General features: G+C 40.6%; 4 protein-coding genes and 1 long non-coding RNA gene across 5 annotated transcripts; 1 reads left to right on the top strand and 4 right to left on the bottom strand.

Moving 5' to 3' along the window:
- Nucleotides 1-221: 221 nt before the first annotated feature.
- Nucleotides 222-2279, bottom strand: LOC135340046 (uncharacterized). The gene has a single exon (XM_064536331.1). The coding sequence runs from the start codon at nucleotides 2253-2255 to the stop codon at nucleotides 423-425; it is 1833 nt and encodes a 610-aa protein (XP_064392401.1). The 5' UTR covers nucleotides 2256-2279; the 3' UTR covers nucleotides 222-422.
- Nucleotides 2280-7451: 5172 nt separating this feature from the next.
- LOC135340040 (lysine-specific demethylase 2A-like) lies at nucleotides 7452-13998 on the bottom strand. Its single transcript, XM_064536326.1, has 8 exons — nucleotides 13844-13998; nucleotides 13315-13468; nucleotides 12332-12410; nucleotides 11817-12036; nucleotides 11533-11639; nucleotides 9449-9696; nucleotides 8962-9077; nucleotides 7452-8757 (listed from the first exon to the last, which is right to left on the bottom strand). Exons 1-8 carry the CDS (start codon nucleotides 13859-13861, stop codon nucleotides 7678-7680), a joined length of 2022 nt encoding a protein of 673 aa, XP_064392396.1. The 5' UTR covers nucleotides 13862-13998; the 3' UTR covers nucleotides 7452-7677.
- A 7-nt stretch (nucleotides 13999-14005) lies between these two features.
- Nucleotides 14006-17052, bottom strand: LOC135340043 (sterile alpha motif domain-containing protein 15-like). Its single transcript, XM_064536330.1, has 3 exons — nucleotides 16878-17052; nucleotides 15834-15932; nucleotides 14006-14237 (listed from the first exon to the last, which is right to left on the bottom strand). The coding sequence occupies exons 1-3, from the start codon at nucleotides 17004-17006 to the stop codon at nucleotides 14076-14078; spliced, it is 390 nt and encodes a 129-aa protein (XP_064392400.1). The 5' UTR covers nucleotides 17007-17052; the 3' UTR covers nucleotides 14006-14075.
- A 1-nt stretch (nucleotide 17053) lies between these two features.
- Nucleotides 17054-27135, bottom strand: LOC135340036 (uncharacterized). The gene is made up of 15 exons (XM_064536322.1): nucleotides 26969-27135; nucleotides 26799-26851; nucleotides 26317-26378; nucleotides 24796-25357; nucleotides 24376-24411; nucleotides 24016-24088; nucleotides 20680-22518; nucleotides 20285-20348; nucleotides 19804-19980; nucleotides 19228-19359; nucleotides 18419-18655; nucleotides 17880-17963; nucleotides 17569-17682; nucleotides 17269-17364; nucleotides 17054-17208 (listed from the first exon to the last, which is right to left on the bottom strand). Exons 2-15 carry the CDS (start codon nucleotides 26824-26826, stop codon nucleotides 17158-17160), a joined length of 3555 nt encoding a protein of 1184 aa, XP_064392392.1. The 5' UTR covers nucleotides 26827-26851; nucleotides 26969-27135; the 3' UTR covers nucleotides 17054-17157.
- LOC135340044 (uncharacterized) lies at nucleotides 17204-17730 on the top strand. The gene is made up of 3 exons (XR_010396182.1): nucleotides 17204-17373; nucleotides 17499-17535; nucleotides 17599-17730. It is a non-coding gene; the product is annotated as an uncharacterized LOC135340044 (long non-coding RNA).
- Nucleotides 27136-27212: the final 77 nt, after the last annotated feature.

The following is a 27212-nucleotide window of genomic DNA, read 5'->3' as shown; positions in this document are numbered from 1 at the left end:
TGATGAGAATAATACAGGCATTAATTGCCATAGTTTTAGGCCTGATGGAAAAACTGGTGATTAATTATCCCGCGGGCCATACTTCGAAAACTGATACTAGATCCCAAGTCCTTTGGCATTCTATTTAAGTCATGTGGCCATCATACTTTGATGTTACTTGGCAGGAATAATGCTCACCCCTCTGAGACCACCAGATACGTTGCTAGGCAATCACATCCTAATAGCGGAAATCTAATCAGTAATAGAAAGCACAATAGATCTATAGTCGTCTCAGGCCTTATGAATTATGCATATAAATGGAGAGATAGAGCTACAAGTATAAAGTACTGTACTAAATTAAAAGTGTTCTAGAAGTATATCTATAATTATGTAGCTGTTTAATCTACATGTCATAGTAATATGATCCTTGACCATATGCACCATCAGTCTGCCATCTCCTCTTCCTGACAAGAAGCTGACAGCTCCAGTTGACTGAATGCCCTCAGGTACTCCTGTTCTTGCCTGATTCGTCGCTCAAATACCTCCTCCACGTCACTCTGGGAAAACCCTTCCTCTCCACGTACTCTATACTTGTACCTGCAGGCACTGACTACGAAACAAACCACACCTCCCAGAGCTAATGCCAGCGTCACCAAGAAGTAACCAAATTCGCAACTAACAATGGTAGACTCCTGAGCAATTTTTCTCCATGAATAGACACTAAATGGATATACGAAGGCAGCACTGATAAGTTGGTAGAATCCTCTGATTGCATATAGTAGGCCGACAAGTACACCTTTCATTGTGTGTGGTCCCTGAGCTGATATGAATTCAAGAGTTGTGGCTAGCAAAATAATAGGGGCAATGTCCAATAAAAGATTTGGTATTATTTGTACCCACCAGCTCATGTGCAAAGAGTCAATGTCATCTCTCTTTTGAAAAAACAAGCAGATGGTATTCTGTTCTTCATTAATATACCTTGTGACATGTCCTATCAGATCAATCACTAACATGCTAGCCACAGACAGTGTATAGAAAACGGCCGATATGCCTATTCGGGTGAGAATCTTGGGTACCCTGTTTCGCATCACAGTATACACTACCCAGATGTAAACGGGCATAAAAATCTGTGTGATCAAATTAGAAAGAGACCCACTTTCCAAGAGAATCCATCTTGCTGTGCAGGTGGAGTTACTAGAGGCTATTGCCATGCCGGTGTGAAGTTCAAAGAGAGGGAATAGTGTGTATGAAGTTGAAGTATAGATTATATTAATAGGACCTAGGGCAAATAGTACAAGTAGGACACGAAGAAATGTTTTAACATCATCTACATCGGAGTTAGTGAATGGACCACCATAGACCTCTTTGGCATAATCAATTCTTGATGGCTTTCTGTGATAAGTGTACACAAATGCACTCGGTGCACGTACTGGATATTTGTTTTTTCGAGTAAAGTTCAGAATATTGAGGATTAGCTTGTATGGGTTCTTGTGAATTTGCTCCTTGTAAAAGTAGCGGTGGGTGAGCAAAGTAATCACTAATACGACTGAGAAAATTATTAGGAAAGCCGTCGGACATAAATAAAAGGCTACACGCATTGTTTGTCCTATGCTCTTGTCTCCCTCTGTGCATTGCACCACTGTATTGAAGATGCGAACTAAAGTGATTCCCAAATTCTCTGCCCAAGTGAGCCAGTGCACAAACATTCCCAGTGACTGACTAGGCTCGTCATGAAGCTGATCGAACCCTAGTTGAACTATGTTTGATGTGTAACCTGCATAAGCTGGTATAAACATGACAAATGACAGAGCAAGGAAAACTACTTGAACGATTTTTGTAGTGGTTCCATTGGTTGATACATGCACTATTGCGAACACAGTCACAAGGGCCAGACACAACCAAAGAAAAAATATACTGGTGGCAACCATTCGATACCGTCCACACCATACGTCTGCCAGCAGTCCACCCAGGGGGTAGAACATGTTGACTATAGCAAGCAAACCATAAATTGCGATTAATAAGTCCACCGTACTGTTTATTTTTAATACTCCAATGTCTTCCAGTCCTTCGGTGATAACACGTGTGACAATGTCAGCCCCTTTGTACATGACACCAATCACGAAAGTCCAAGCAAATATTAGACCCACAGCTGGAGACCATTTGCACACACTTTTGAGCGACAGTTTAGATCTAGAGGGAGTTAGTCTATACCTTGAAACAGTCTGAAGGTGTAGCAATTTTGTAGTTTCTGATGGTAGTCTATTTACAGTAGCCATGCATCTGAAGTTAAGTTTTCGGTATTCTCTACTAAGTAAAGTCACTGTGTGTTGCAAACAGTTGCTTATATAGAACGAGGGAATTACTACATTGTATCTGTTTCGTAATGTATCAAAACTTTCAACTCTTTTGAGTTTGACTAATTGCATACATGCATGCATGTAAATCAGGGTTAAAGTATAATGCTATAGATAACTGAATTATAGTTTACATTACATGCTAGCCACGATTCAACCACAATACGAAAGGCATGATTGCATTGATTGTAGCCGCTCTGCCTTTATAGCATGCACACGGGTCATAAAGCAGCCTGGCAACAAGTATTAGAATTCTGTAGTATTCTTGCATGCTGAGCTGGACATAATTAAGGTAGATTAACAACTCTGCATCAAGTACAATAAATTATGTATTGTAAAAATGAGTCTGTATTTTCATGCAGGTATAGTTCAAAAATCAAATCGTATATTTCTTGTTCCAAGGCCGATTTTTCTCTTTTGACTTAGCGTTACAAATAAAGAAAACTCGACGTTGAAACGAGCCTACTTTGAATGTTGAGGAATCTAGATACATGTACCTCCTGGATTTTTTCAGTGCTATAAGAATACCTGTGATAATATATAAGAAGTCTAAATTTATACATGTGTCACTATATAAATGATAATTCGTTTCTTGTGGCCTCCTGAATTCAGTCTTCGTTGGTAGCCACATCCTCCTCTTGGTAAGCTGACAGCTCCTGCGAACTGAATTCACTGAGGTACTCTTGCTCTTGTCTGATTCGTCGCTCAAATACCTCCTCCACGTCACTCTGGGAAAACCCTTCCTCTCCACGTACTCTGTACTTGTACCTACAGGCACTGACTATGAAACAAATCACACCCACCAGAGCTAATCCTATTGTCACCAAGAAGTAGCCCAATTCACAACTGAAAATGGGAGATACCTGAGCAATATTTTTCCACGAATAAACACTAAATGGATATACGAAGGCAGCACTTATAAGTTGGTAGAATCCTCTGATTGCATATAGTAGGCCGACAAGTACACCTTTCATTGTGTGTGGTCCCTGAGCTGATATGAATTCAAGAATTGTAGCTCGAAAAATTGTAGGGGCAATGTCCAATAAAAGATTTGGTATTATTTGTACCCACCAGCTCATGTGCAAAGAGTCAATGTCATCTCTTTTTTGAAAAAACAAGCAGGTCGTATTCTTCTCTCCATTGTTATGCCTCGTGACGTGTCCTATCAGATCAATCACTAGCATACTAGCTGCAGGCAGTATAAACAGGACAGCTGATATGCCTATTCGGGTAAGAATTTTCGGTACCCTGTTTCGCATCACAGAATATACTATCCAGATATACACAGGTGTAAAGATGAGTGTGAGGAAATTAGAAAGACATCCACTTTCCAAGAGAATCCATCTTGCTGTGCAAGTGGAGTTATTAACTGCGGTTGCCATGCCGGTATGAAGTTCAAAGAGAGTGAATAGTGTGGGTGAAGTTGAAGCGTTGATTATATAAATAGGCCCTAGGGCAAATAGCACAAGTAGGACACGTAGAAATGTTTTAACATCATCTACATCGGAGTTAGTGAATGGACCACCATAGACCTCTTTGGCATAATCAATTCTCGATGGCTTTCTGTGGTAAGTGTACACAAATGCACTTGGTGCACGCACTGGATATTTGTTTTTTCGGGTAAAGTTCAGAATATTGATAATCAGTTTGTATGGGTTCTTGTGAATATACTCTATGTAAAAGTAGCGGCGAGTAAATGGAGTAATCACTAGTAAAACTGAAAGAATTATTAGGAAAGCCGTCGGAGAAAAGTAAAGGGCTACACGCATTGTTTGTCCTATGCTCTTGTCTCCCTCTGTGCATTGCACCACTGTATTGAATATGCGAACTGAAGTGATTCCCAAATTTTCTGCCCAAGTAAGCCAGTGCACAAACATTCCCAGTGACTGACTAGGCTCGTCATGAAGCTGGTCGAATCCGAATTGAACTATGTTCGAAGCATATCCCGCAAAAGCTGGCACATACATCACAAATGACAGAACAAAAATAATTCCGTCAACGATTGTTGTAGTGGTTCCATTGGTTGATACATGCACTATTGCCACTACAGTCATGAGGGCCAGACACAACCAAAGAAAAAAGAGACTGGTTACAATCATTCGATATCGCCCACACCATACATCTGCTAGCAGACCACCCAGGGGGTAAAACACATTGGCTATAGCAAGAAGGCCGTATACTCCAATCAATAAGTATAGGGGCCTGTTTATAATTATTGCACTGTCTTCTACTCCTTTGATGGAAACACGTGTAGCACTGTTGGCCCCTTCAAATATGCCACCAACTACAAAAGTCCAAGCTAATATTAGGGTCACAGATGGAGACCAAACACATACACTTTTCAGCAGTAATTTTGTCAGAGAACGATACCTTGAAACAGCCTGAAGACGGAGCAATCTTGTAGTTTCTGTTGGTAGATTTACAGTTGCCATTACCGATATAGCTCAATTTCAGCTTTTTGAATTTGCTATGCCCTATCTGTTAAAATTCAAATGCTTATATATGGACACTGTCTGTATGCACCATATAATTATAATTATTGTTATAGTATACATTGACTGTCACATGCAGTACAGTGTGCATTGTTTGGCATCTTCTTCTCGCTTGCTTATCTGATCAATTGTTATATGTTTGCTCTGTAAAGTTTGTCATAATAAAATTTCAGTATCAGTTTCACTTCCAGCTATAACCTTAATGAACTATAGATGTAATTTTATGCGATCTTCCACAATTCTTTGCATTTTACCATTTCTTAAATGTGCACAAAGTGAACCGAAAGTACTCGGCTGTGCCTCGGTGCTTATTAGTCAACCACTACATTCCCTCAGGCTGGCTAACTATACATGCAGCTATAAGCCGAAACCTAACTATAAATTGTGTCTGAGTTATGTTTGGACTGTTGGAAACATTATTACTCTTTCTCATGCCCTCGTCCAGGTTCTATAGTATATTATACTAGGAAGGGGGTGAGTTTAGTAAGGCATATACAAGACATATAGTCTATACGGCATTGTCTTCAAGATACAATCTGAAGAAGTTGGTGATTTAAACTATTTTTCCGAGTAGCTGTTTCAGAGTTGCATGCTTGTGTCACTGTCCACATATGTTGCAGCTGGCTTGCGGTGTGTGATTTTGAGTCACGTGTGTTTGCCGTTGTAGAGTGGAAAGTTTGATGGTTTTAAAGTTGAGTATCGTGATCATTCGTTTAAACTGGTTGTTTTGGGAACGAAACACTCTAGGTTCTATAATTATACCGTATAGCGCGAAATTTTCGAGGCACTTAAAGTTCGTGGAATGGCCTCTAAAAGCAATATGTTATGAGTACATTTTGTGGGTTGACTGTTTTACCGGAAGCCACATGCACCTTTAATTGTTATAGCACATAATTCTAATTAAAGAATAATTTTCGTGGGCTTAACATTTTTGTGTAGGATTGCTCATTAAGCCCCTCAAAAATTTTGCGCTATACGGTATATATCTTATTGTAACAGAGAAATGTTCTGGTGTTCCACTGTATCCCTTTACTGTTCAAATTGTTGTAAATTTTACAACAACAATCTGGGAGGGAGCGTGCTATCAACTTGTGAATGTTGCATGATATTGGATTCTGTGGCAGATTGGATAGTATCATGAATGCGATTATCCTTTGAAGTTGTGCTGAGCTGTTCAATTAGGACACTTAAAAAAAAAAAAAAAAGTTTAAAACAAGCTATACAGCATGTAGGACTGAGTAGTATCCATTGGTAGACCCTCTGGACTATCTTGGTAGCCATAGAATATTTTCGAAGAGGAAGCAGCAAGCCATTTGTGTACACAGGCACTTCACAAGTGGACACAAGCTCTACAATAGTCTACATGCTTGCTAAGCAGCTTAGTTGACCAAAGTGCAGCTTTTAAAGGCCACACATACTTCCATCGAGGCAGCAGCAAGGCATAAAATCGATGGTTAGTTTGTGCACAGCCATTGACCCACGCCCATCTCTACAAGCCATAGCCACTTCATTGGGGGTGGCGATAACATCAAGCTAATTTGGTGGGTTGGGATCAGATGCAGAAACTAAAGAACTAAAGTGACGGAACTGTTCCAGGTTGTTCCAGATTGTGCGATTGAACGGGAAAGGGGTATATACAACAGTTATTTTTATATACTGATTCGATAATTATTATTCTTTCCCCCGAATTCCATCCCACAAACTATTCCTGCATGACCTACCTGTATATACGTGTGACCTATTTCTAAACCTATATACGCGACATGCATGCACATGGTCAAGTTATTTTCCCACAATGCTATAAGTACCTTACCATTATGTATTAGTTATTGCCCAGCACGAGTGAAATAACTAACTTGTTGCCCAATGACGTCAAATTCGTCAATTTTTTCCCTAATAAGTGTTTTGAGTGGAATTTTAGTGAATTATAGTTGATTTTCTTACAGGTCTCAAATTCTTAGGTCTCAAAAGTAGATTTCTTTCTCAAAATCTACTGCATTTACACACAGTGCAAGTGCATATAATCCCAGTGCATTATGCCATTATATAATGCAGTGCAATATACAGAGCACTGGATTGCTTTGATCTGCCCACTCACTGGGCAACAAATGTATTGATCAGAGGCCGCTCTTAAATAGTAGCCTCCTCTAGAAGCATTTAGTAGCGCCGCGGCTTCTGATCATACAATAGTTATATAATACCTGTTGTGTGTGATATCATGGATGGACTTGAATAAATAATAAAGAACTCTGATTCATGATAAACATACACAGGTACGTATTTATACAAAAACGATAACTCAAGGAAATTTTAGAAGAGTAGATAAATATAGAATACAGCTGTTATACATAAAGTACAGTAGACACAGTTTACAACTAACACCTGATATATAGTCTATATTGAGTTACTGATGTCCTGCAAATGTAGGCATGAATGTTCAAGACATCACATAATTATTGTGCATGCATGTCTTTCATTTGTGCATAATTATAATTATAGGAAATCCTAATAAAGGCGCCATGCACCAAAAAGATTCCCAATTAACTGATTATGTGATCTTCAAATATTATATGCAGGCGCAACGAGCACAAGTATAGTTATAGTACCATGCATCCATTGCCACTACTTCAATGTACATGTACATAATAATAATTGTATGGTCATGGCATTGTATACAATCATAATTACAATGCTGTGTGAGATCTGTGTTTTGTTATAAGTTTATAGTGATAATTAATGATCGATGATTGTATATAGCACTCAAATTGAAAACTTTCATTAGGGTATTACGATAGACATGATAAGTATCAGTCCTATAATAACGATGGCGTCTTAGAGAAATTGAAGTGATCCTAATTAATGAGGTTTTTTGAAGAGGGGGGTGTAAGTGCAGTTTGTGAGGGTGAACATGGTAGACACAGAGTGAACGGTGAACTACAGCTAGGAGAATGTGGTTGGGAAGGATCTTCTGACTCGTCAAGAGGTAGATCAATAAAGTCAAAGCTGTTCTGAAGAGGAGACTGTATATGTGTCACGGGTATTCGTTCAGGTGATTGAGATTTGCTAGTACTGCGTTGCTGGAGATCGGTGTGCGATTCACTATTCTTTTCAGCACCACAGATAACTGCCTTCATAGAATCAGTAGACGTACAATAATCAGTACGACATGTAAGCTCGCAATCTTCCGAGGCAGGACAGTCCACAGCAGACTCGCTGACTACACTTTTGTTACAACTCTTATCTGCTCGGCTATGCTTTACTGGAGTGGCTGTTTTTAACTCCAGGCCTTTTCTTTTTCTGTTTGACAGTTTACTAGGGCTCTTCTTTTGTGGCGGCTGTTGTAGTAGAGACACCCCAGTGGGTTCGGTGGGGAGCAGTTCCTGAATACGGGAGCTGTTTAGTTGAGACACTAGCTGTGCAGTAAGTACCAAAGGGTCGGCAAGACTCGGAGGAGACTCGGTAAGAAACAGTTCCTCCTCTTGCATCTTTTTCAAAAGTTCTAAGAGCCCATCAATTTCAATGCTGGAGATGAAAGGTTTTGATGAAGATTTTGGGGTTGACTTTTGTAGGAGTGAGGGGGTATTTTGTGATGGTGAGGGAGGCGACTTGTGGGGACGTGATGGCATGCTGGTCGGCTGTGAAGGTGCTCCATGGGCTTGGGAATGGTGTGGAGTTGTGGGGGAGGAGCTGCTATCACTGGTGTGTGAGGGTGATGCTGATACTGAGCTCTCTCCTGATGAAACAGATACTCGCTCAACACAAATTTCTTTTAACCAACGAGCCCCCATTTGTTCGCACTCAGTCTCATTCCAGTTTTTCAATTTATGATCCCGCTTGGGTTTGACTCCAGCTCTCATAAGTTGCTGGGAGTACTTGGCGAGTGTGTACCAGTGAATGCTCCCGTAGAAAGGATAACGAAACTTCGATGGCACCTGCAGCAATACAAATTAGGTAAGTTAACAACAGGTACTCGGAACCTTTTGTGCAACATAATAATAATTATATACACGTACATATTGCAGAGCCATGCAGTCTGACTATAGATACATGGACAAAACATACAACTCTTCGAGTGCATAATCTGGCAGTGCCATGCAAAAGTCGTATAATTATGCCATACGCTGTGGCGTATGTACCTTGGTCCTTGCCTCCATCTCGGCCACTGCCAGCTGCTGGCGGATGTTGAAGGAATGGAGGAAGTTACCACCAAACACGAGTGAGTCACTCGGTGTGTACACAGAATGAATCCAGCCTGGATAGATTTAAGGGTAATAAAATGCTATGTATACACAGAAACTCAATAAGCAACCAACATGGATCAGCAAACCATGTTGGTATACCATACTGATAGTACAACATATACAGTTATCGAAGTGTTGCCAGTCAGCAAAACCACAACATTAATGTGAAAGCCAAGTATAAAGATTTTCAGCACAGAGCTGGCAATCTAAACTTTGTTTGCTGTTTGGAAATTCCTTGTTGCAAGCTAGTACACGGCAATCAACTGCCACTGTCACAAACTATAGTGATTAGTAAACAATCACATGTACACTCATCAAACCCAGGTACATGTATTTAGCTACGATGCTGTATACAGACAAATACACTGTATGCAGAGCACACCTGAAGGCATGATGAACGTGTCCCCTGCTGAGAGTCGCACGAACTGGGCACGCTCAATAAGATCGGCAAAGAACACACCCTCTTGCTCCCCACTGAGCTGCCAGAGGTGGAACATGTCATAGGTTGTGGGAGAAGGCGGAATGAGCAGGAACAGCTTCTCCCCTCGGATCAGGTGGTACCATACTGATGTCCCACCAAAGTCAAGATGGAAGTCAGTGTAGCAGTTGGCGACACTCATCAAGCAGTATCTTTGTGGATGTTACAAGGAACACTTATACATAGTCAGTTACTCAATTATAAAAAAACACAGATATGCACACAGGCGTATAGTAGTCTCATTCTAAAGCACTCACTGCGCCGTGCATGTATATGCAGTATACGCAGGTTTTCGATATACGGGTGAAAAAATTAATTTACATACAAACATAATGGAAAAAAGACGGCTCATTAAAAATTCAGTACAGAAAGATTTTGTAATTTTGTTAGCACGCGTTATGCAGTCTTGCTGCATAATGCGTAGCTAGCTACAGTGTTAAAAAACAAGCTATTATAGTCACCGATTGTACTGAACAACAATTATATGTAGCTACATGTACAGAGCCCTAAGTTCTCTAAGAAGCAACTACTATGTAGTTAGTGACATGCAGTCTGTTAACATAGATTTGACTAGCCTCCTTCACAGGAAGAAGTGCGGCCTGGGATCGAGGCTAAGATATGACATAATCATGCATGTATGGAATTGTGAAGTGCAATGAGCAATGAAGTGGGTAGCCTCGATTCCAGGCCGCTCTCAATTGAGAAAGACGGCCTGGTATACACTGTCTGCGCATGCATCAATTGCCCCCAAGAATCTTGGGGGTCGAGATATCTTTAAATTAGTCAGTATACTGTACAATGATGTCATTGCACAAATCATAGCAGTTTTAATAATTGCAACATTTATGGCCTAGACTAGTTTTGTTGTGATTGCTTCTACTTCTCTTCTGCTATTGCTCACGCTCTCTCCAGTGTTGAAAAGTCAGGTTTTGTCTTTTTTTGTACCGTGGTAGAGTAGTGGGCGTTTTCTGTCAGTACCGACCGGCTCTGGTAAGTCTACTTGCTTCCAGACGCTTGTTTGATGCCATCTCAGTAAGATCAGTGCTCCTCGTATGAGCCTAGAGTTGTGATGGCGATTTCTCTCTCTTGACACTAAAAGTTTAATCAACCACGTGGGTGATCGTAGTAGGTTAATCAAAGAGTTTACTAACAAATTTACTATTGAATCCACCCACGTGCAAACGGTGGTTACCAGGCCCTCTAGTGAGAGAGATCGAGGCTATGAAGTGGGTAACAAAATGTATGTATGTAACTAGTGAACTAAAGTCAGTTGTTTAGCTAAAACCAACTTTTTCATCATCTTAAAGCTGAATGTCTCGTCTCCCCATAGCTTTTTCATATGCCACTGGGTTTTAGTAAGTCTTATGAATCAGCTGCCCTTCTTAGGGGAGAGACCGTCTGAGCACTGTTTTGTTGCACACGCTGGAATTCCAGCGGCTCAATTAGATTGACTTATTCTAGTCAGGTGATATTATAGGAGGCAATAAAGAGTTGTATGTTGCTCAACATATTTGGACAATCATTATGCAAGCATTACAGCTTGCACCACTCGTTTTAGCTCATCAAAATTCCCTCTTTACAGCAATCCAGAGCTTCATGATGTTAGCTGACGAGTGATGACTGGCTAGACATTTGCTACACACTATAATAAATATTATAGCACAGTATAAGAGCAAACTAACAGGTGTCTTTTGTTGAGTAAGATCAACATAAGTTTTTTGTCCCACGATGAGTTTATGTTTTCCTGTAGCCTCACTCATTGCCAACTAGGCAAAAATAAATTGCGCAATATGCAGTTTGAAGTCTTCCCTGCAAGGTAAGATTTTTAAACAGATTTTTGAGATTGGCTACCACAGCGATTGTGGCCCGCGATGTATAAAGGGTTAACCTTATAGATCAGACAGAATTTCTCTAACATTGGAAATATGCATTACACGCAACTTCTGAGGGTTACTGCATACGTACAATACTAAATGAACTACTCTTACTTTTGCACTTTGGGGTACATCATTCTCCTCATGTCGTTGGTAGGGTCAGACTGTGCTTCTTTCATTTCCTTAGGCCACACCCCTTCCACCCAGTCCAACTCTCGCACCTGTGGCAGCATGCAGTACCAGAATCATAACAGATACATCGCAGAAGTACAGCATGTGACAAAGCTGATTCGCATACAGAATAAAGGTTGAGTATAAGGTACGGAAGTTTAAGATACTGAATCTCATACACGCATGCAAACATCATACTCCAGTTAGAAGCTGAGCTATCAACTCACAACAGTGGGTGGCTCCACAAGGTCAGCCATTTCAGTACAAGAAAACTCCAGGCTAATTACATTGAGTATCTTCTTTCTTGGAAATGTCTGGTAGTACTTCGTCCACTGTTGCATTGTCATATTCACCGCCTTCTGTGTGTGGGTATCCATGACATCCACTTGCCGTCGGGGACCAATAAGACGCTTCACATCCGCCACCGAGAAACTTTGTGGGGGTACTCTGTGTGTGAATATTTTAGTCATCAAACTGAAACTTTCCAGATTTAATACATGCATATAAAATATTATCACAGATTTCAGTTCAAATTTGGTAAGAAACCACGAAGTTAATCAACTCCACAACCAGTTTATTACAGGACACGGGGAGTAGTTATGAGAACATTATCATGCATTATTATGCATGTACACTGTACAACTATAGCTACATAATAAATATGCACATGTAGCCAAAATTAATTTTGTTAATTAACTGGGAGCACTCTAAGCACTCATAGAGACCGGGATAGAGAACTCACTTTATGCCCAGTCCACTGGCATCCCTGAACACCATGGGAGAGGTGAGCCCATTCTCCTGGATCCATTTTAGCGTGAACTCTATAAGGGGCAGACGGAGGGAAGCGCAGCAGTGTATGCTTGCTATCAGTGGCTTGGCTATACAACTCTGACACCCACTATAACCCACTCTCCCTCATTCATCCCCACTATCACTCTCTCCTCCTTTCTTCAATACACAATGTTGCTCAAGAGCTAAAGTATGCACACAAGTGAGAGTTACATGCAATGCTTTAAAATGTGCTAATACACACCTATACATGTATTGTGTACATGTACGTGCTAGTAGCGAAATGGAAGATTTATATGCCGGTACTAACTAGGATAAGCCAGCAATTCACTATATTGGAGCAAAAAAACAAGTTGTCATAGCTCATTAAGGAAGAAGCAAGCACGTAGAAACTGATTTTATAGTACGTACACAGTATTCTTGTGGGTTACAAGTACATTGTGATATGAGATATATTGCAATAACATTCATATAATTATGCAGAGAAATTCACACCTCAAACATTGCACTAATACACACTAGTTTCGAATGCGAGACTCTTTTCGATGCTCATACCCTGGTAGGTCGCAAACGAAAGACTCGCAAAGGAGAGCATGTGCATACAATTAGAATGCTTCGATTGCGAATCGATTCGAAATAGTTATAAACCAGGCTTGTAAAGAGTCATTCGCAATTATATAGCATTTGAAACCCAATGTACGGTATACCGTAATTTATTCTGACTAAGACTATGTTTCTGCAAAATGTTCAGGAAATTCTGCACCCATTTTCAAAGCAATTACAAATTTGGCTGGAGGCATTGGCTTCTTTCTATGCTTTTTGGTGCTTTCTTGGCCAATCCTAGTACTTAGATTGCATAATGTTCTTGTTGGATCTTGTCTAGTAAATCTAGAGATGGATTTCAAATCACATTCCTGTCATTGGGCACCAACCCACCTTCTCCCCTCATCTCCCGAACCATTCCTTGGTCTCCTCGGGTCTCATACTCGGAGAACCGTTCCAGAACATTGTAGCGTCGTGCCATGATGAATTCATCTTCATCCATATCCCACTCTTGTTGGTTCACATATTGGCAAGCAGAGCGAGGTCGCTGCATGCAAGGGACAGCCAGTAATCTTATGTAGCAAGCAAATTTAGGGATGGAACTTATTTGTAAACATACATAGTACATACAGAGTCTGCATAGATTTAATTGTAGATCTATTTCACAACAAGTATTGTAGACGCAAACAAACAAACAAACAAATGATTCAGCTGTTGGTATTGAAGCAGGAACATAATTTGTATATTATATATACCACCATAAAGCCAAAAACTTAATTTAGCCCTCAAAGAAGTGAGGACAGGACATGCAGCTTCTATAGCCTAGTTTGGTAGATCTAGCATCTACATGTACGGTAAATATAAATATATCTACATACCATTAGCATAGGAATATATCTGAATGTCCCTACACTGTACTCACCAACGATCTTCCGGCCATTTCAAGCTCTAGACTTTGTCTCTCAATTAATAATAATTATGCTATCAGATCACACATGCACCTGTACCCGACAAATTAGTGGGCTTTAATTGAAAGTTGTTTACTCTAAATCATGTCTGAGCTCCCACTAATTCACCACAGAACTATATTAGAGTAAACAAATCATCACCACATACAAAATATAAATGTATAACAAGACAATTGCAACAATCTGTTAAGAAGTTCTGGCAGTGAATTTCAGTTTTTGTGATCTCTGTCCAGTGAAACTTTTCTTCTCCAGGAACGTACCCATCTCACAACGGTATGGCAAAGTGATTGACTTGTTCCAGTATGGCTCCTCCACAGCCAATAGCTCACGCACCTTGCAAGAAATAAACTGCAGGAGAATCACATTATACTGTGTTGTGTGCAATTATGAAGCACTGCAAATAATTAATTGCATGGTTACCCACTTAGTGCACATCAAAGCTAGTGAGTATTTATTTATAACCACAGTGCAATACTTATACGAATTAATATTTCCCACGCAACAAATCATTTCACAGCTCACAGGGGCAGAGAAAAAGCAATTTTAATTGGAGGGGGAGGGCTATTCAATTATTATTTAATTTTTATCACCGTTGTTTACTGGAGGCCTTCATGATCAATTACCGTATAGCGGGTAATTTTCGTGGGGTAAAATATTCGTTATTTTCGTGGGCAGGCTGACCTCCACGAAATTTTATCGTAGGCGTGGCTTATCTGAACGTAGGAATGCCGTGCAGCCACGAGACTAAACGAAATTTTTACTCACGAAAACTACCATTTCTCGAGTTGAACGAATTTTTTACCCCACGAAACTTACCCGCTATACGGTACACATAACGAAAGTTCTTCTACTGCATGCTGCAATTAGACAGTAAGCGTAGCTAGCTAGCTAGCAGCACTGAAATTAAATTTGAGGGGGGGCTTAGGCACCCCCTTCTCTCCTTATTTCTCGGTCCCTGCCAGATATTGGCGAATCGAATGTAGTTTGAGGGCTGTAGTGCTCATACATTAACTAAAAGTGATACATGTAACAAGGGGAACTTCTGCGAGTTCTAATTATTTTGGTAAAATAACCACCGAAAACGATTTAAACTGTGGCACTCTGGCGCTTCATTAAAATACCGGGTATAATAATATTATAGTATAGGACTCGAATTTGATCTCAACGTATACAGCCATGCGTGTGAAAATTAATTGATACTTGTAAAATGAAAGCACCGCGGGTGCTGATGCCTCATTGGAGGTGCCAAAGCTACACAACATAAAGTTTTATACACACTAGCTGAGCCTGTGACACATTATATCATGGTTCATTTTACTGCATGCGGGGAAAATCCAGAATCACAAGGAAACTCAAGGAGTGGGTAAGGATCGACTATGATTGTTGTTAAACGATCGATGCCAAAAGTCTAAAATTAATGGCTGCATTATCGGTCAGCTAGCAGAGCCTTGCAACTACTGATAGCTAAGTCCTCTAGTACACACTCTTCTGAAAAGGCTGCAATGACATTCCAAGTAAGCAAAACTAGGCATAACTCGAGAACAAAGCATTATTTTGAAATCCATGAATTGTAAAATCCAAGAAAACAATACTAGAAGCCTATAGAAACTTTTACTTGAACTTCATTGATTCTCGAGCAGCTGTAGCAGTCTACACAGACAGACCGGAGACAGACACACACACAAACACACTACCGTATACCTCGCTTGCGCATGTGCACCGAGGGATCAGTTTGCAGTATAATTGTTGTCAAGTACCGGGCAACAACTGCAATGCAAAGTATAATAGCTAGAAACAAGCAAAGAAGTGAGGGCAGAGCAGCTCAGGATTATGCCAATCTGTCAGACAATTGATCTAACAAGGGCTGAGTGACGTGACGTTAGTCAGTTCCATTGCAACTAGCTAGGTAATAAAATTTCCCATTATAGAATGGCAAAGAGGTACCTGAATGTGCTTCCAGTTAGTGATCCCCATTCTAGGCAGAGTGGATGCATCAACCCAGATCAGTCTGCGACCAGAAACAGCATTCGAGAGAATACATCCCTACCAAATAAAGCATGTATAGATGTTGAGTTCAAATGCACATACGTATAATACAATAATGTACAGTACTAGCCTCGGTCCCAGGTCGATTTTTCTACCTAGCGTTATTTTAGACACAACGAGGCTGGGAACGAGGCTGTACATGGCACAAAAGACAATAACAGTCGTATGATTATAAGACAATGACTTGACAGAATATTAATTGTACGATGACTTGAAAATTATTTGAACATCAATCAAGATTGTACAGCCTGAAACAAAATTAATGACTTGAGCATCAATTACATACCGTATTACTAGAATATTTTGCTGGTGAAAAACCTTTGCGAATGAGCCAAATCAGCAGAAAATTTGACCCTTTGCGATCTAACTATTGCGTTCTGGCAAGGATCGTGTGTACTTACTAGTAGGTTTTGCGGATTTTATTGTTGCGAATTGATCAACCCTCGCAAAATTCGCAAATGTTTAAATGAATGATTTGAACAAATATAACTTGGAAACAAAATTAACGTGACTTGATAGCGCAGGAGTGCATGAATATGCACTCATGGTTAGCGCTATAGCTAGATCACAGAGTACATTGCAATTGTGTTAAGTAATAATTACATAGGTGCCAACCTCTAAAGAAAAAATGTTCGGGACAAAAAAATTAGGAGACAGTGGTGGAGATTTGTTATTAGTGGTTGCTTTCTGCGCATGCTCAGTATGATCATCCTGGACCTCTTTTCTAACCAATGTTTTTATCGTAGCGATAAATGGACAGCATAGAGCAAGAAACTCATGATTTAAGCTTTCAAGCCAAAGCTGGACTGTATTATCCCAGCTCAGGAGCAGCAACCTTGAAAACCCGGGACATTTCAGGTAAATAGCAATTTCCGGACGGGGCATAGGATCTAGGACAGAGCCTCCAAATCCTATGTAATTAAGTGCTGGAAAGTTTCATACCTTGTATTCCTTGAATCCCAGACTTTCTATCCACTCTGCCACTTTTTCAACAGACCAGTTGATGCACTGTGGCTCACTAGCACTAGCACTAGCACTGCTGTCCTCCCCAGTTCTACTCAAAGAAGCCATTTGTTCTTTGCATCCATGGCAACACACACATGTTGCGTTAATTAGAATTATTTAATACGGTAAAGGTCGTGTGATATTAAAATGAATTATGACATTATTATGGATTGTCTAGGTGGTCACTGTCAAAGTTTTATGAGTCATAGCCTTAGGTCTAGGTGGTTTGTTTGTCCTGCTGCAGCATCCTCTCCAAAAGCAGATGCTCCTACAAAATGTATAGGGGATCATCAATTTTGCGTTACTATTGTTGTGAAAAACACGTTACCTTTGCAAGTTGTTTCATCTTTCCTTGCAGGGTTTTCACCTCTTGACACTTGTCCTCATACAGACTCTGGACTCTCTCCTTCACACGTTGCTGTGTCTAGAGCATGTATGTTAGTGTGTGAATTGTTTCAGTATAGTCGTTAGTGTACAGTGTACATGCAGACTTCATATTAAATGATGCACATGTTTTTATAGTCTCAACATAGCCTTATCATTATGCTATTATTATAGCTAGGTGACAAATTTAAAGGAGTGGATATCGTTGAAGGTACATGTTCCAGTTACTATCAATTTAACTCACCTTGAGTTGTTTTTTCATTGTTGCCACTAGATCTGCACCCTGAGGAGTTGACTGCTGACTAGGATGGTCCTCATTATCCTGTGAGCACTCTCTCTTCAAAGAAACCTCTAGATCCTAATCAAAAACACTTTGCTTCATGACACGAGAAATCTAATACTCTCAAGAAGTAATCCACTGCATAATGATATAATTAAGGCTATACGTTACATGCATGGATAATCACATTGCTGATCGACTGTTGATTAGTTTAGCTGGCAGCCCGAGGTCCTATTCGTGAATAATATAATTACAATACTTGTACATACATTTACCTGTTTCATTTTTAGTGCAAGGGCCTTCGAAGTTTTCTCTTTGTCCATTTGCGGAACGGATTTTAAGCGATGGAGCTCAGTGATCTGAGAACAGTGCAGTGGGGATATCGATAGTGAGGCAAGTCATGCATGTACTATTATAGTACATGCATGACTTGTACATACTTATGAATTATGCCACAATCTCTATACTGCATGTGACAATGCATTTTACATGTACTCCTAATAAAGACACAGCCCTACTTGTACATATACATTTGGGCCTGCATGTCGGCTGCATGGGCCGGATTGCAATGTCACATCCACTCATCTGATTAAGTTTGCAGCTGGGGTGGCACAATGTAGAAAACATACTTCCACAAATTGGGATTGGACTGACTCTTAAAATGTATGTAGGGGCACAATAAAAGGTATTCTTGGGAAGTGGGCGTGAGAACGAGGCTAGATCGATTATGTTTACTTATGGTGACGATAAAGGGCTGTACATGCATGTGGATACTATTATATAAACCAAATACGATACAATATATACAGTGTACCTTAATCAGTTTGTCCCTCTCTTCTTCCAGCTCTGCTCTGAACCGGGCCTCCCTATCCCCTCCCTCCATCCTAGCCTGCATCAGCTGACCAGCCAGAGTAGATGAGGCTTGAGTTCTCTCAGTTAAGCGTGCTGACATCTGTTCGAGTTTAGTTGTCTTTGCTTGGAGGGCTTTCGTCAGATCATTAAGCTCTTGAGTGTATTTATCTTGGGCGTTTGAGGTTGCTAATGCCTTCTCCTACGTTATTATAATTATATGAGTGTGTGTGTCACTGTGTATAGCATAGGACTGCGAATGCAATGAATACACGGTTCAGCCAGTGCAGTGTTGTACATCGTACAATGTGCTGGGTTTTGTCTAATTGAAAGTATTAGGGTTGGACGGGAAAGCATTTGCAAATTAAATGATGCTATAAATTACCCTAGCTAGTTGCTAGACACCTGTTACGTGGGTGGTCAATGGACAAACGGTATTCAAAGCATCCATTGAATTTCTTAACCTATGAAACTCACTTCCTGGGCTATCAACTTCTTCCCCATAAAAAAGATGCAACATTTACTAATAGATAATGTTTCCAAACTTCCTTTAGGACCAACAAACTAGTAAAGTGTTTTATAACATGTGGTCAAATATCTATAGCTCCTAAGGTGAATGAGTGGGCAGCAATAACACCACATGCACGCAACCACTGTCTGTCACATAATTATATATTGCATTCAGCAATTGGAATTAAACAACGCGTAGCAACCACCACAGATGTGACTTACATGTCGGGTTCACGTACTTTTTATAATTATTGTATGACTGACCTTTAAAAGGTCGTCCTTAAACTGCAGCTGCTCTCGAATGTGCACCTGTCTGGCTTCATCCCTCAGGGAGACCACTGTTGCTTCGTGGGATTCCTTCGTCTCTCGTAATTGTCGCTTTACGCTCTCTAGCTCCTGTAGAGGGTGATTTGGATTTGAGAGGGACGGGGGTCACGAGAGGTAGAAACAAAATTAATTACAGCATCCTGTAACACGACACCCGTACCCCAGAAGCCAGTACAGTACCTAAATGTATTCATACACAGCTCATTGATCTCGCTATCACCAGCTTCCTGTGGGAATTTCCTGAGCGCCTTTAGTGTGGGTTCACTAAACACATTCATTAGCCAGGCCCACTTGTGTGGGCTGGCAGAAATAATAAAATTTTAAATCTACATTGTACATGCACATTGTCGTTTATACAAGCACGATTGGAAATTGATTATTCAAAAAGATTGAGTGACATGATTATGAAGAGACACACACATAGATATGAATAGGTCAAACAGAAAAGAGTATAAGAGTGCTGGTTAAGTGCAGTGTTATAGATTGTAGAGTACGTCATACGACGGGTGGCACCTGATGTAACTCTTGATGAACAGCTGTTTGCCGAGTCAGCATTCGTTCAGAAGAAGAAAATTTCGAGTACAGTGTATCAACTTTGGCTCGAAGCGTAGTTTCGGTTGCGTTAGCATGAGCCTTGAGGGAATTCAGTTCAGAGCTCAGCCACTGACATTCAGCTTTGTAGTCTTTGTCCTGGATATGATAAAAGCAATTGGTGGGTAAGTACTAGCCGATACAAAATCGAATATCACAATCCAAAGGTTAATAGAATACATTACATATACACACTGTACTGTGTATACTAATTGACACATCAAAAGCAACTACTACAAGCACACAGTTTCAAACTTCAAAGAGATGACGTTATATGCACACAGTACATACACCCAACACTTCACACAATTTTACAGCAAATTGCTGCTTAATGGTTAGGCCCATATATAGACTTATTTATCCACACCCAATGTGTACACGTGTGCATTATTGACCGACTTACATCATGTATCACCACACGCACGTACTCATGACGCGACTCTAGACCACGAGCAGCTGTGCCCAACCTGCATAAAGGAAAACACATAATAACATATCTAGCACATTGGTCACAGTAGTTATAGGGCAGTAGGAAAATCTGGCAAAAACAGAGACAACCATTGGGCCGGGCCCACTGGGTATAGCTATACATCAATAATAATAATGTACATGTAAAATTTGTTGGGCTTCTGTTTTTCTACGACTACAACTGACAGTGGAACTGACATTCATAAAAAGGAAGGTATATTATTATACTCAATCTTAACGTTAAAATGCAAGCCTAATTACATCTCGTACGTACTACTCAGACACACGGTTACAATAATTATATCATTAGGTTGCTAATCCGAAACTTACTGGATATCGTCTTGTGAAACTTTGCCAGTTGCTTTCCTGATGGCATCTTCCCGAGGAGGTACAATTGGGGAGAGAGATCGAGACCTGCGTTTGAAAGAGGGGGGAACGAGATTGGTTTCACATGTCCTCGAACAGTCATCAGGTGAGCAACTTCGCTCCAGGTCAATAGACCCGATGCTACTCACACTGAGTCTACCATGCGGCTCCACAGATGAACTACGACTATGCGAATCGAGAATTTTGAGTAATGGTTCTTCAGCAAGAAGTAATTTAGGGGAAGGTTCACGATACATGTCATTAGGTGCTAGTAGTGAGTTCTCTCGACTTTCACTCTCTTTTCGCTCAAGTTGTATCTCTGACAAACTGACTCTTAGCTTTGCCTGCTCATTAAATGGCCATGGAAGCTCTTCTGGGCTAATTATTTCCTCTTCAGAAATGGGTTGTTGTGAATTGAGCCAAGTTAGGACAGATGCTGGAGGCACGTACACACCCTTTCTTCTAGCTCTCCTTGGATGAGTGAAGTCCTCCACTGGTATTGGCACACTTGATTCCTCTTTTTCTCTTTCTTTCTCCAGAGCCATTTCATCATCGTAGGATGTGACAGAGACGTGAATACTCTCCCCTGTTTCGCTGTCCACTTGACTGCCGATACTCCATCTGTAGCCCTCACGTTGAGTAGGAAGAGATCGCTTACGGACCTTGAGATTAGAGCCTAGTTTGTTCTCGAAGAGGTCCATAATGACAGAGTGGTCAACTGAGACTCTTGGAGAAAGCCATCTAGGTGAGGGCGAAAGATCACTAGCTGTCTCTTCAGGCACTGTCTCCAAAACTGTGTAATACATGAAACTAGTAGCGGCGGGTGGGTTGCTTTTTAATGGTTGCTTGTCAACTGGAGTGGTCTGTGCTGGTTGAGGAGGTGGAGAGCTGGGGACAAAGAAATTTTCGGCAGTTGCTCCGAGAGGGAGGTCGCGTGTGCTAGTAGTGAGTGGGCGATGGACAGGCTGAGACGAGGACACACTTGATTCGGACATGGTACTAATGGACGGTGCTCTGCTAGCGTACAACAGCTCATCTTCATCGAATGACATTGACCTCATCAGGGATGGTTTAACGTGTTCGACATCTTTTGGGATGAATCGATCGGGGATAAGTTGTGAACTATCATAATCATCAAAGCCAAGACTTGAAAGAATATCGAGTGCAGAAATTTGAGACATCTGTGACTCCCAGAAAGAGCTGATTGATACGCCTTCACTGCTGGTAGCCACACTGCTCTGACTTTGTCTGCCGAGAGAACGTTTAGGTTGGGTGATCAGTCCTGAGTTAGCCTGACCACCTAGCTGACTAGTATCGTCCCATGGCCACATCACGGTGTTGCCGCGATCGGGAGTAGCCGGACAGAAAGGTGAGAATGGGGTCGGTCTTCTTATCTTGCTGGGGCTTACTAATGGTGGTTCCATAAAATCATCGGATAAATTATCTAATGACATACGAGAGGATGGTGGATAGTTAACACTGGAGCCATCTTGGAATCGGGAATCATGAAAACCGGAATCAAGTGCTGAAGATTCGCATTCTTCGCTCTTACAATCATCATCGTCTGTCGAGATGTTTGGAGCCTCAGAGTCAGAGAGACAACGCTTTTGTTTGGTCATGTACATATATGAATTTTTTACTCGTTCTTTTCGAAGACATACAGCAGGATCGCTTAATTTACGAGTGTCTTCGGACGGTGGGATGAGCGTGAAGGGAGTGGCAGCTAGGAGGGGTGCAACGGTGACGCTGGTTCGTCTCTGGTAGAGAGGGACAAGAGAAACCACCTCCCTCGAGGCAGGGTCACTGCATATACACAGAGAAATCCACTAAAACAAACATGCATTATGAAATACATACAGACACATACTAACTGTTTTGCTGTCTGTGAATTTTAACTGTTTTGCTGTCTGTTTCAGATTGGATAATCTCCTGCTTGCGTGTATTTTAAATATTCTTGTACATTTATGTGTATACTGTACGTATTTAGCTGCTAATTTGTGGCTGCATTAGAATTAATTGTCTAGCTTCACTAATCGGTCTATTCGTCTGTATCAAAAGTGTATTGTCCAAAAGAGTGAGATAATGTTTGAGTGCAAATCTTTACTGAAACAATGTGGAATTCTGTAGCCATGTATAGTATATAGTATGTGTGAAGAGTTTTGTTCTGTTAGTTTGTATATATTAATGTACAAGTAGACTAGACTTGGGGGTAGGTACGTCAATAGAGTGTCAGGTGTCCTTGTCATTGTCGCTATTACATGCACGATTAACTTGCTAGCGCATGTATAATAATACAGATATCATTAAGGAGCTACAAGTACATCTAGTTACACAGGTGTACCAGGGTCTCTCTAAATAACCCACATACACCCGTGACTACACTCAGATATAAGTGACCCCTATCATTATATTGTACAAGAAAAACATCTAACATTCAGACATCAGACACCTAGGTAAACATCAATTGAAGATCAAAGTCTAACACAGACAGTCACAGCTAGCCTACTCAAGACTACAATACCTTACAACAGTCACATATGCAGCACTACAATTGTTTCACTTGGTCACCCCATACTTGTATGTCCCTATGCCAACCTATAAGTGCTACAGAAGTGCTAGCGGTGGTTATTATGAACAAGTACATAACAGGGGGAGGCGTATAATTCCAGGCATAGGGCATATCGACATTCTGAGAAAACACTAAAATAATTGGGAGACATGGAGGTATATTGCAGTACCATACCAGTTTACATAATTCATAAAATTTTATATGTACATTTCAACAGTACAGTAAATACAGACAGGTTATAAAATTATAGCTGGACAAGTGTAAACTGATACTGTATTGACAGTTGAGGTCACTGTGAGTCAGCACGAGTCATGTATGTAAGTGCATGTACATTGTAAGAGCTCCATGCAGTCAGTTCCACATAGTCCCAGCAACAGCATATGTCAGCTAAAACAGTCACTATACTGTTTGTCTTGGTTGGACTAGCTACTATTGAGTAGTGTAAAATAGTTTTCTGTTGACCACATATGAAGGTTTAATTGTCTCTGTCAGGTCTCTGTAGTGTTTTTAGATCTATCACAACTAATACACAAAAAGCCATTCCAGGATCAATATATATACTGCCACTGGAAAATTAATTGGACTCTTCCCTGCACCCCACAAGCTCAATAAAGGTCAGCAATATGGATAGATGGAGTGCATGCACATGTTATGCAAGTGTCTATCTGGATGACTGTAAGTATAATTATTTTTGTAGTCCTACACCCACGTGAAAGAATAAGTAGACTCACCAGTTGGAATGTCTCCTTGTAGGGACGGGGATCTTAAGACCAGTGGACCCTCCCTCACCACACATAATCTCATCTGTAAGAAAGACAATGTATACTATTATTATAGCAGTAGCTGTCATTGTACTGGCGTGATAAGCTTGTCACACGTACAACACAAATTGAAATCTCCAAATACGGAGCAGAATGTTAGTAACGGAATGCACAACTAAGAAGAGCAATATTCAAAAGCTGTCAACTACTAAATAGTCGTCCGAATAGTCATGCATGCTTACATATAAACTATTACCATATACAAACTGAAAGCGAGTATGTGCACTCAAACGTCTGCTAGCCACAACAGACATACAAAGTAGTACTCACCAATGAGAATCTCCAGATCATCGTATGTGGACACATCTACGAATAGTAAAAAGCAAAGAATGAATCACTTAATTCTTATAGGGACAAAACTACATTTCTAAGTGGGAGGTACACGTAACAAAAGCACTATAATTATACGTAGTAGTTGCTCAATTAGTAGGGAGCAGCGTGGTATGCAATAGCTGCTCCAGGCAATGCACACATGGCAGGTGCAACCAACATCTGTATAATGTAGCTGACATTTGATCTATGCAGAACATTTGCTCGAAGCACTCAAAATATTAGCAACTACGTATGCCAGAGTGGATGAGATCAACTAGAGCTTGTACACATGTATGTGTGCAGACAATCAAGAAGTGCTATACACAGTCAGTCATGTGTAAGAAACAAATACAACACAGGTATCAGGGTGTGACTAACCTGGCGATACCTCTCCGTCAGTCTTAACATCCACTTGGGGAGTGGGTGTGGTGGACAAAGACATGCCCTCAGAGTTACTCATCATATTGGTGGGTGTCAGACAATTTAGTTCTGTATCCTCTGTACTCTCAAGCAATGCTCCCTGCCTCTTGAAACTGTGCAGTGACCTCAGTGTAGAGCCATTACTATTAAGATGAGCCTCCTCGTCTGGGAGAATAATATTTACACCACTCTGTACAAAGTCCTCCATATCTCGCTCCGTTGCCATAATGAACCCGTTTCCAATGGGAGGGGATAAAGTTACGGCACAAGATGAGAGAGTGTAACTGTTCCTTGGTTCTTTCTCTTTAGTGTCGGCAGGAGAGTCCAAGTCCTCAGGAGAACAGGAGCCGTCTTTCTCTAGGTCTGATTCAACAATGAGCAGGCTGTGATGACTGGAACTAAGAGAAAACGGGTCGGAAATCTCGTCCTCACTATGGGTTTTGTTCAGTAGGCTGTACGAAATATTGTGACGCTCTGCTACTTCACGAATGAAGTCATCCGTGTCACTACTGCCAGAGTACTGTATGTGCGTGTGAGGGGAGGTGGAACAATGAGTTTTCAGCATTTGTAAAATTCATATCTCACCATCACGATGATGATTCTGTGACAGTAAAAAATCAGTACGTACAATTAAAAAAATGTTTAGGTCTAAATTTATAAGCACATATGAATATTACAATATAATAGCACACAGGTTATATAATTCTCTAAATCAGTGGGTGGCAAGCAGATGCATGTAATGTTCAATAAACGAATCCTACATCACATAGTACCCTGAACTAGGTACTGTACTCCTCAACAAAAGTCATACAATACAAGTCCACTAGGGAAGAGCGCAAAGGGTGGCAATAACAACAGCAGGTGATACTTTGGTTTGAGAAGCTGAATAGGGCCACAGGTGCAGGCTTCTATTTACCTTCAGAGGCCACAAACACCATTAGAACACTTTACATTATGTGATAATTGTACAATGTACCAAAAGTCCGAATGTCAACAATGTTTATCAGTGAATCAGAAAGTGTTGAAAGGAAGGAAAGAATATTGCCGATATATTGCCTAACACAGAATGATTGGTTTTTTTTACAACAGATACTTTTACTGATCCTAGATAGTGCTGATCTAAGAGTAGTAATTTGCATGGAAGCTTTAGGGGTATATTGGTTTCCTGAAAACCAGGTTACTAGGCAACAGAGTGCCAAAAGGCATTGGGAGAGAATAATAAGTTACAATTACAGATCTAGTACATTGCACATATGTAATTACCTCACAATCAAGAATTACGAAACCCTTACAAGGAACGTATTTAGCAACAGTCGTGGTTGGGTGATCTAATGAATAGTACATCAGCCTAGGCTTACAATTGAGAGTACAGAATAAGCTAAGTGCATACATGAGCATAAACATGTACGTCAACACAAAGCTGAGGCATGTGACACTGTGGAAATCTAGGAATGAACAGTGGAATTGAAAATTATTTACCTCATTTGTGTGGAAACTGCTGGAGCTTCCAAATCCGGGATTTGACAGAACCTCAGGAAAGTCTGCAACGTACAACACGCTTGTAAATACACAAGTAACTCAAACTATCAGTGCAAAAAAATATCACTTTTAAATATCCTCCCTGTGCTCACACCTTGAAAATGTACATGTGTTAGTCCCTTTTTTACTGGGTGCATTACATTGATAAGGTCAGCCATGAAATTCATTTTTAAAGGCTGCATGTATCTAGTGACCTCCAGGTTAATCAATAAAATTGGAGGTGTGAATAAGTTATGTTCTTTACGCATAAGGTGAAAAGGAGATAACATACTGTACCTACTATTCTACTGCCCATTCTACATAATTTACACAGCACAACTATATTGCAGATCTTAAGGTTCGCACAAGTAACGATCGTCTGCACTTTAGGTGTGAAATTACATACACTAGACATTTAAATCTATAGCATGCACAACACTCACCAACACTGCAGCTACTGATGGACACCATTATGCTTGAATTCTGCTCAGCGAATCTGCAAGATGCAGAGCCAGAGGATAAGTACGTGTAGCTAAATTAAATATAGATCTACTGCACTGTACATTTGCTGTATTTTTTTGCTGACAGCAAATAGACAAAACTATATCCTTACCACGATTGCTAGCTTGACTTGTCAGTTTACAGATAGAATGAATGGCTGTGTCTGGCAAACAATATATTTAAGAACCTCTAGGTTTACTTAGGCCAGCCAGAGGTGGTTGTGTAATTAACTACATTTACTTTACTGGTCCTACACGCCACCGGGCACACGCACAAAGAAAAATACCACATAAAAGGCGTGACAGTGCTAATTGACCGGAAGTGAGATTAATTCAGTCTGCTGATCTATCTAATTA

This window comes from Halichondria panicea, chromosome 8, assembly GCF_963675165.1.
Source record: "Halichondria panicea chromosome 8, odHalPani1.1, whole genome shotgun sequence".
In the NCBI taxonomy this organism is placed as follows: Eukaryota; Metazoa; Porifera; class Demospongiae; order Suberitida; family Halichondriidae; genus Halichondria; species Halichondria panicea.
This window is presented reverse-complemented; position numbering and strand designations above follow the sequence as displayed.

Bases quoted from the DNA above. Each gene is read 5' to 3' on its own strand.
- LOC135340046 (XM_064536331.1), bottom strand. From the start codon at position 2,255: ATGGCTACTGTAAATAGACTACCATCAGAAACTACAAAATTGCTACAC.
- LOC135340040 (XM_064536326.1), bottom strand. The intron at 12,411-13,314 runs GTGGGTTGGTGC...TGCCCCTTATAG, and splicing joins TCGGGAGATGAGGGGAGAAG to AGTTCACGCTAAAATGGATC. The intron at 8,758-8,961 runs GTACATACGCCA...GTATTGCTGCAG, and splicing joins AGATGGAGGCAAGGACCAAG to GTGCCATCGAAGTTTCGTTA.
- LOC135340043 (XM_064536330.1), bottom strand. From the start codon at position 17,006: ATGGCTTCTTTGAGTAGAACTGGGGAGGACAGCAGTGCTAGTGCTAGT. The intron at 15,933-16,877 runs GTATGAAACTTT...TTTATTTGGTAG, and splicing joins TGGGATTCAAGGAATACAAG to GGATGTATTCTCTCGAATGC. The intron at 14,238-15,833 runs GTACCTCTTTGC...ATTCTCCTGCAG, and splicing joins CTAACTGGAAGCACATTCAG to TTTATTTCTTGCAAGGTGCG.
- LOC135340036 (XM_064536322.1), bottom strand. From the start codon at position 26,826: ATGGTGTCCATCAGTAGCTGCAGTGTTG. The intron at 26,379-26,798 runs GTGAGTGTTGTG...TGTACGTTGCAG, and splicing joins CATCAGTAGCTGCAGTGTTG to ACTTTCCTGAGGTTCTGTCA. The intron at 20,349-20,679 runs GTAAGTTTCGGA...TCCTTTATGCAG, and splicing joins GTTTCACAAGACGATATCCA to GTTGGGCACAGCTGCTCGTG.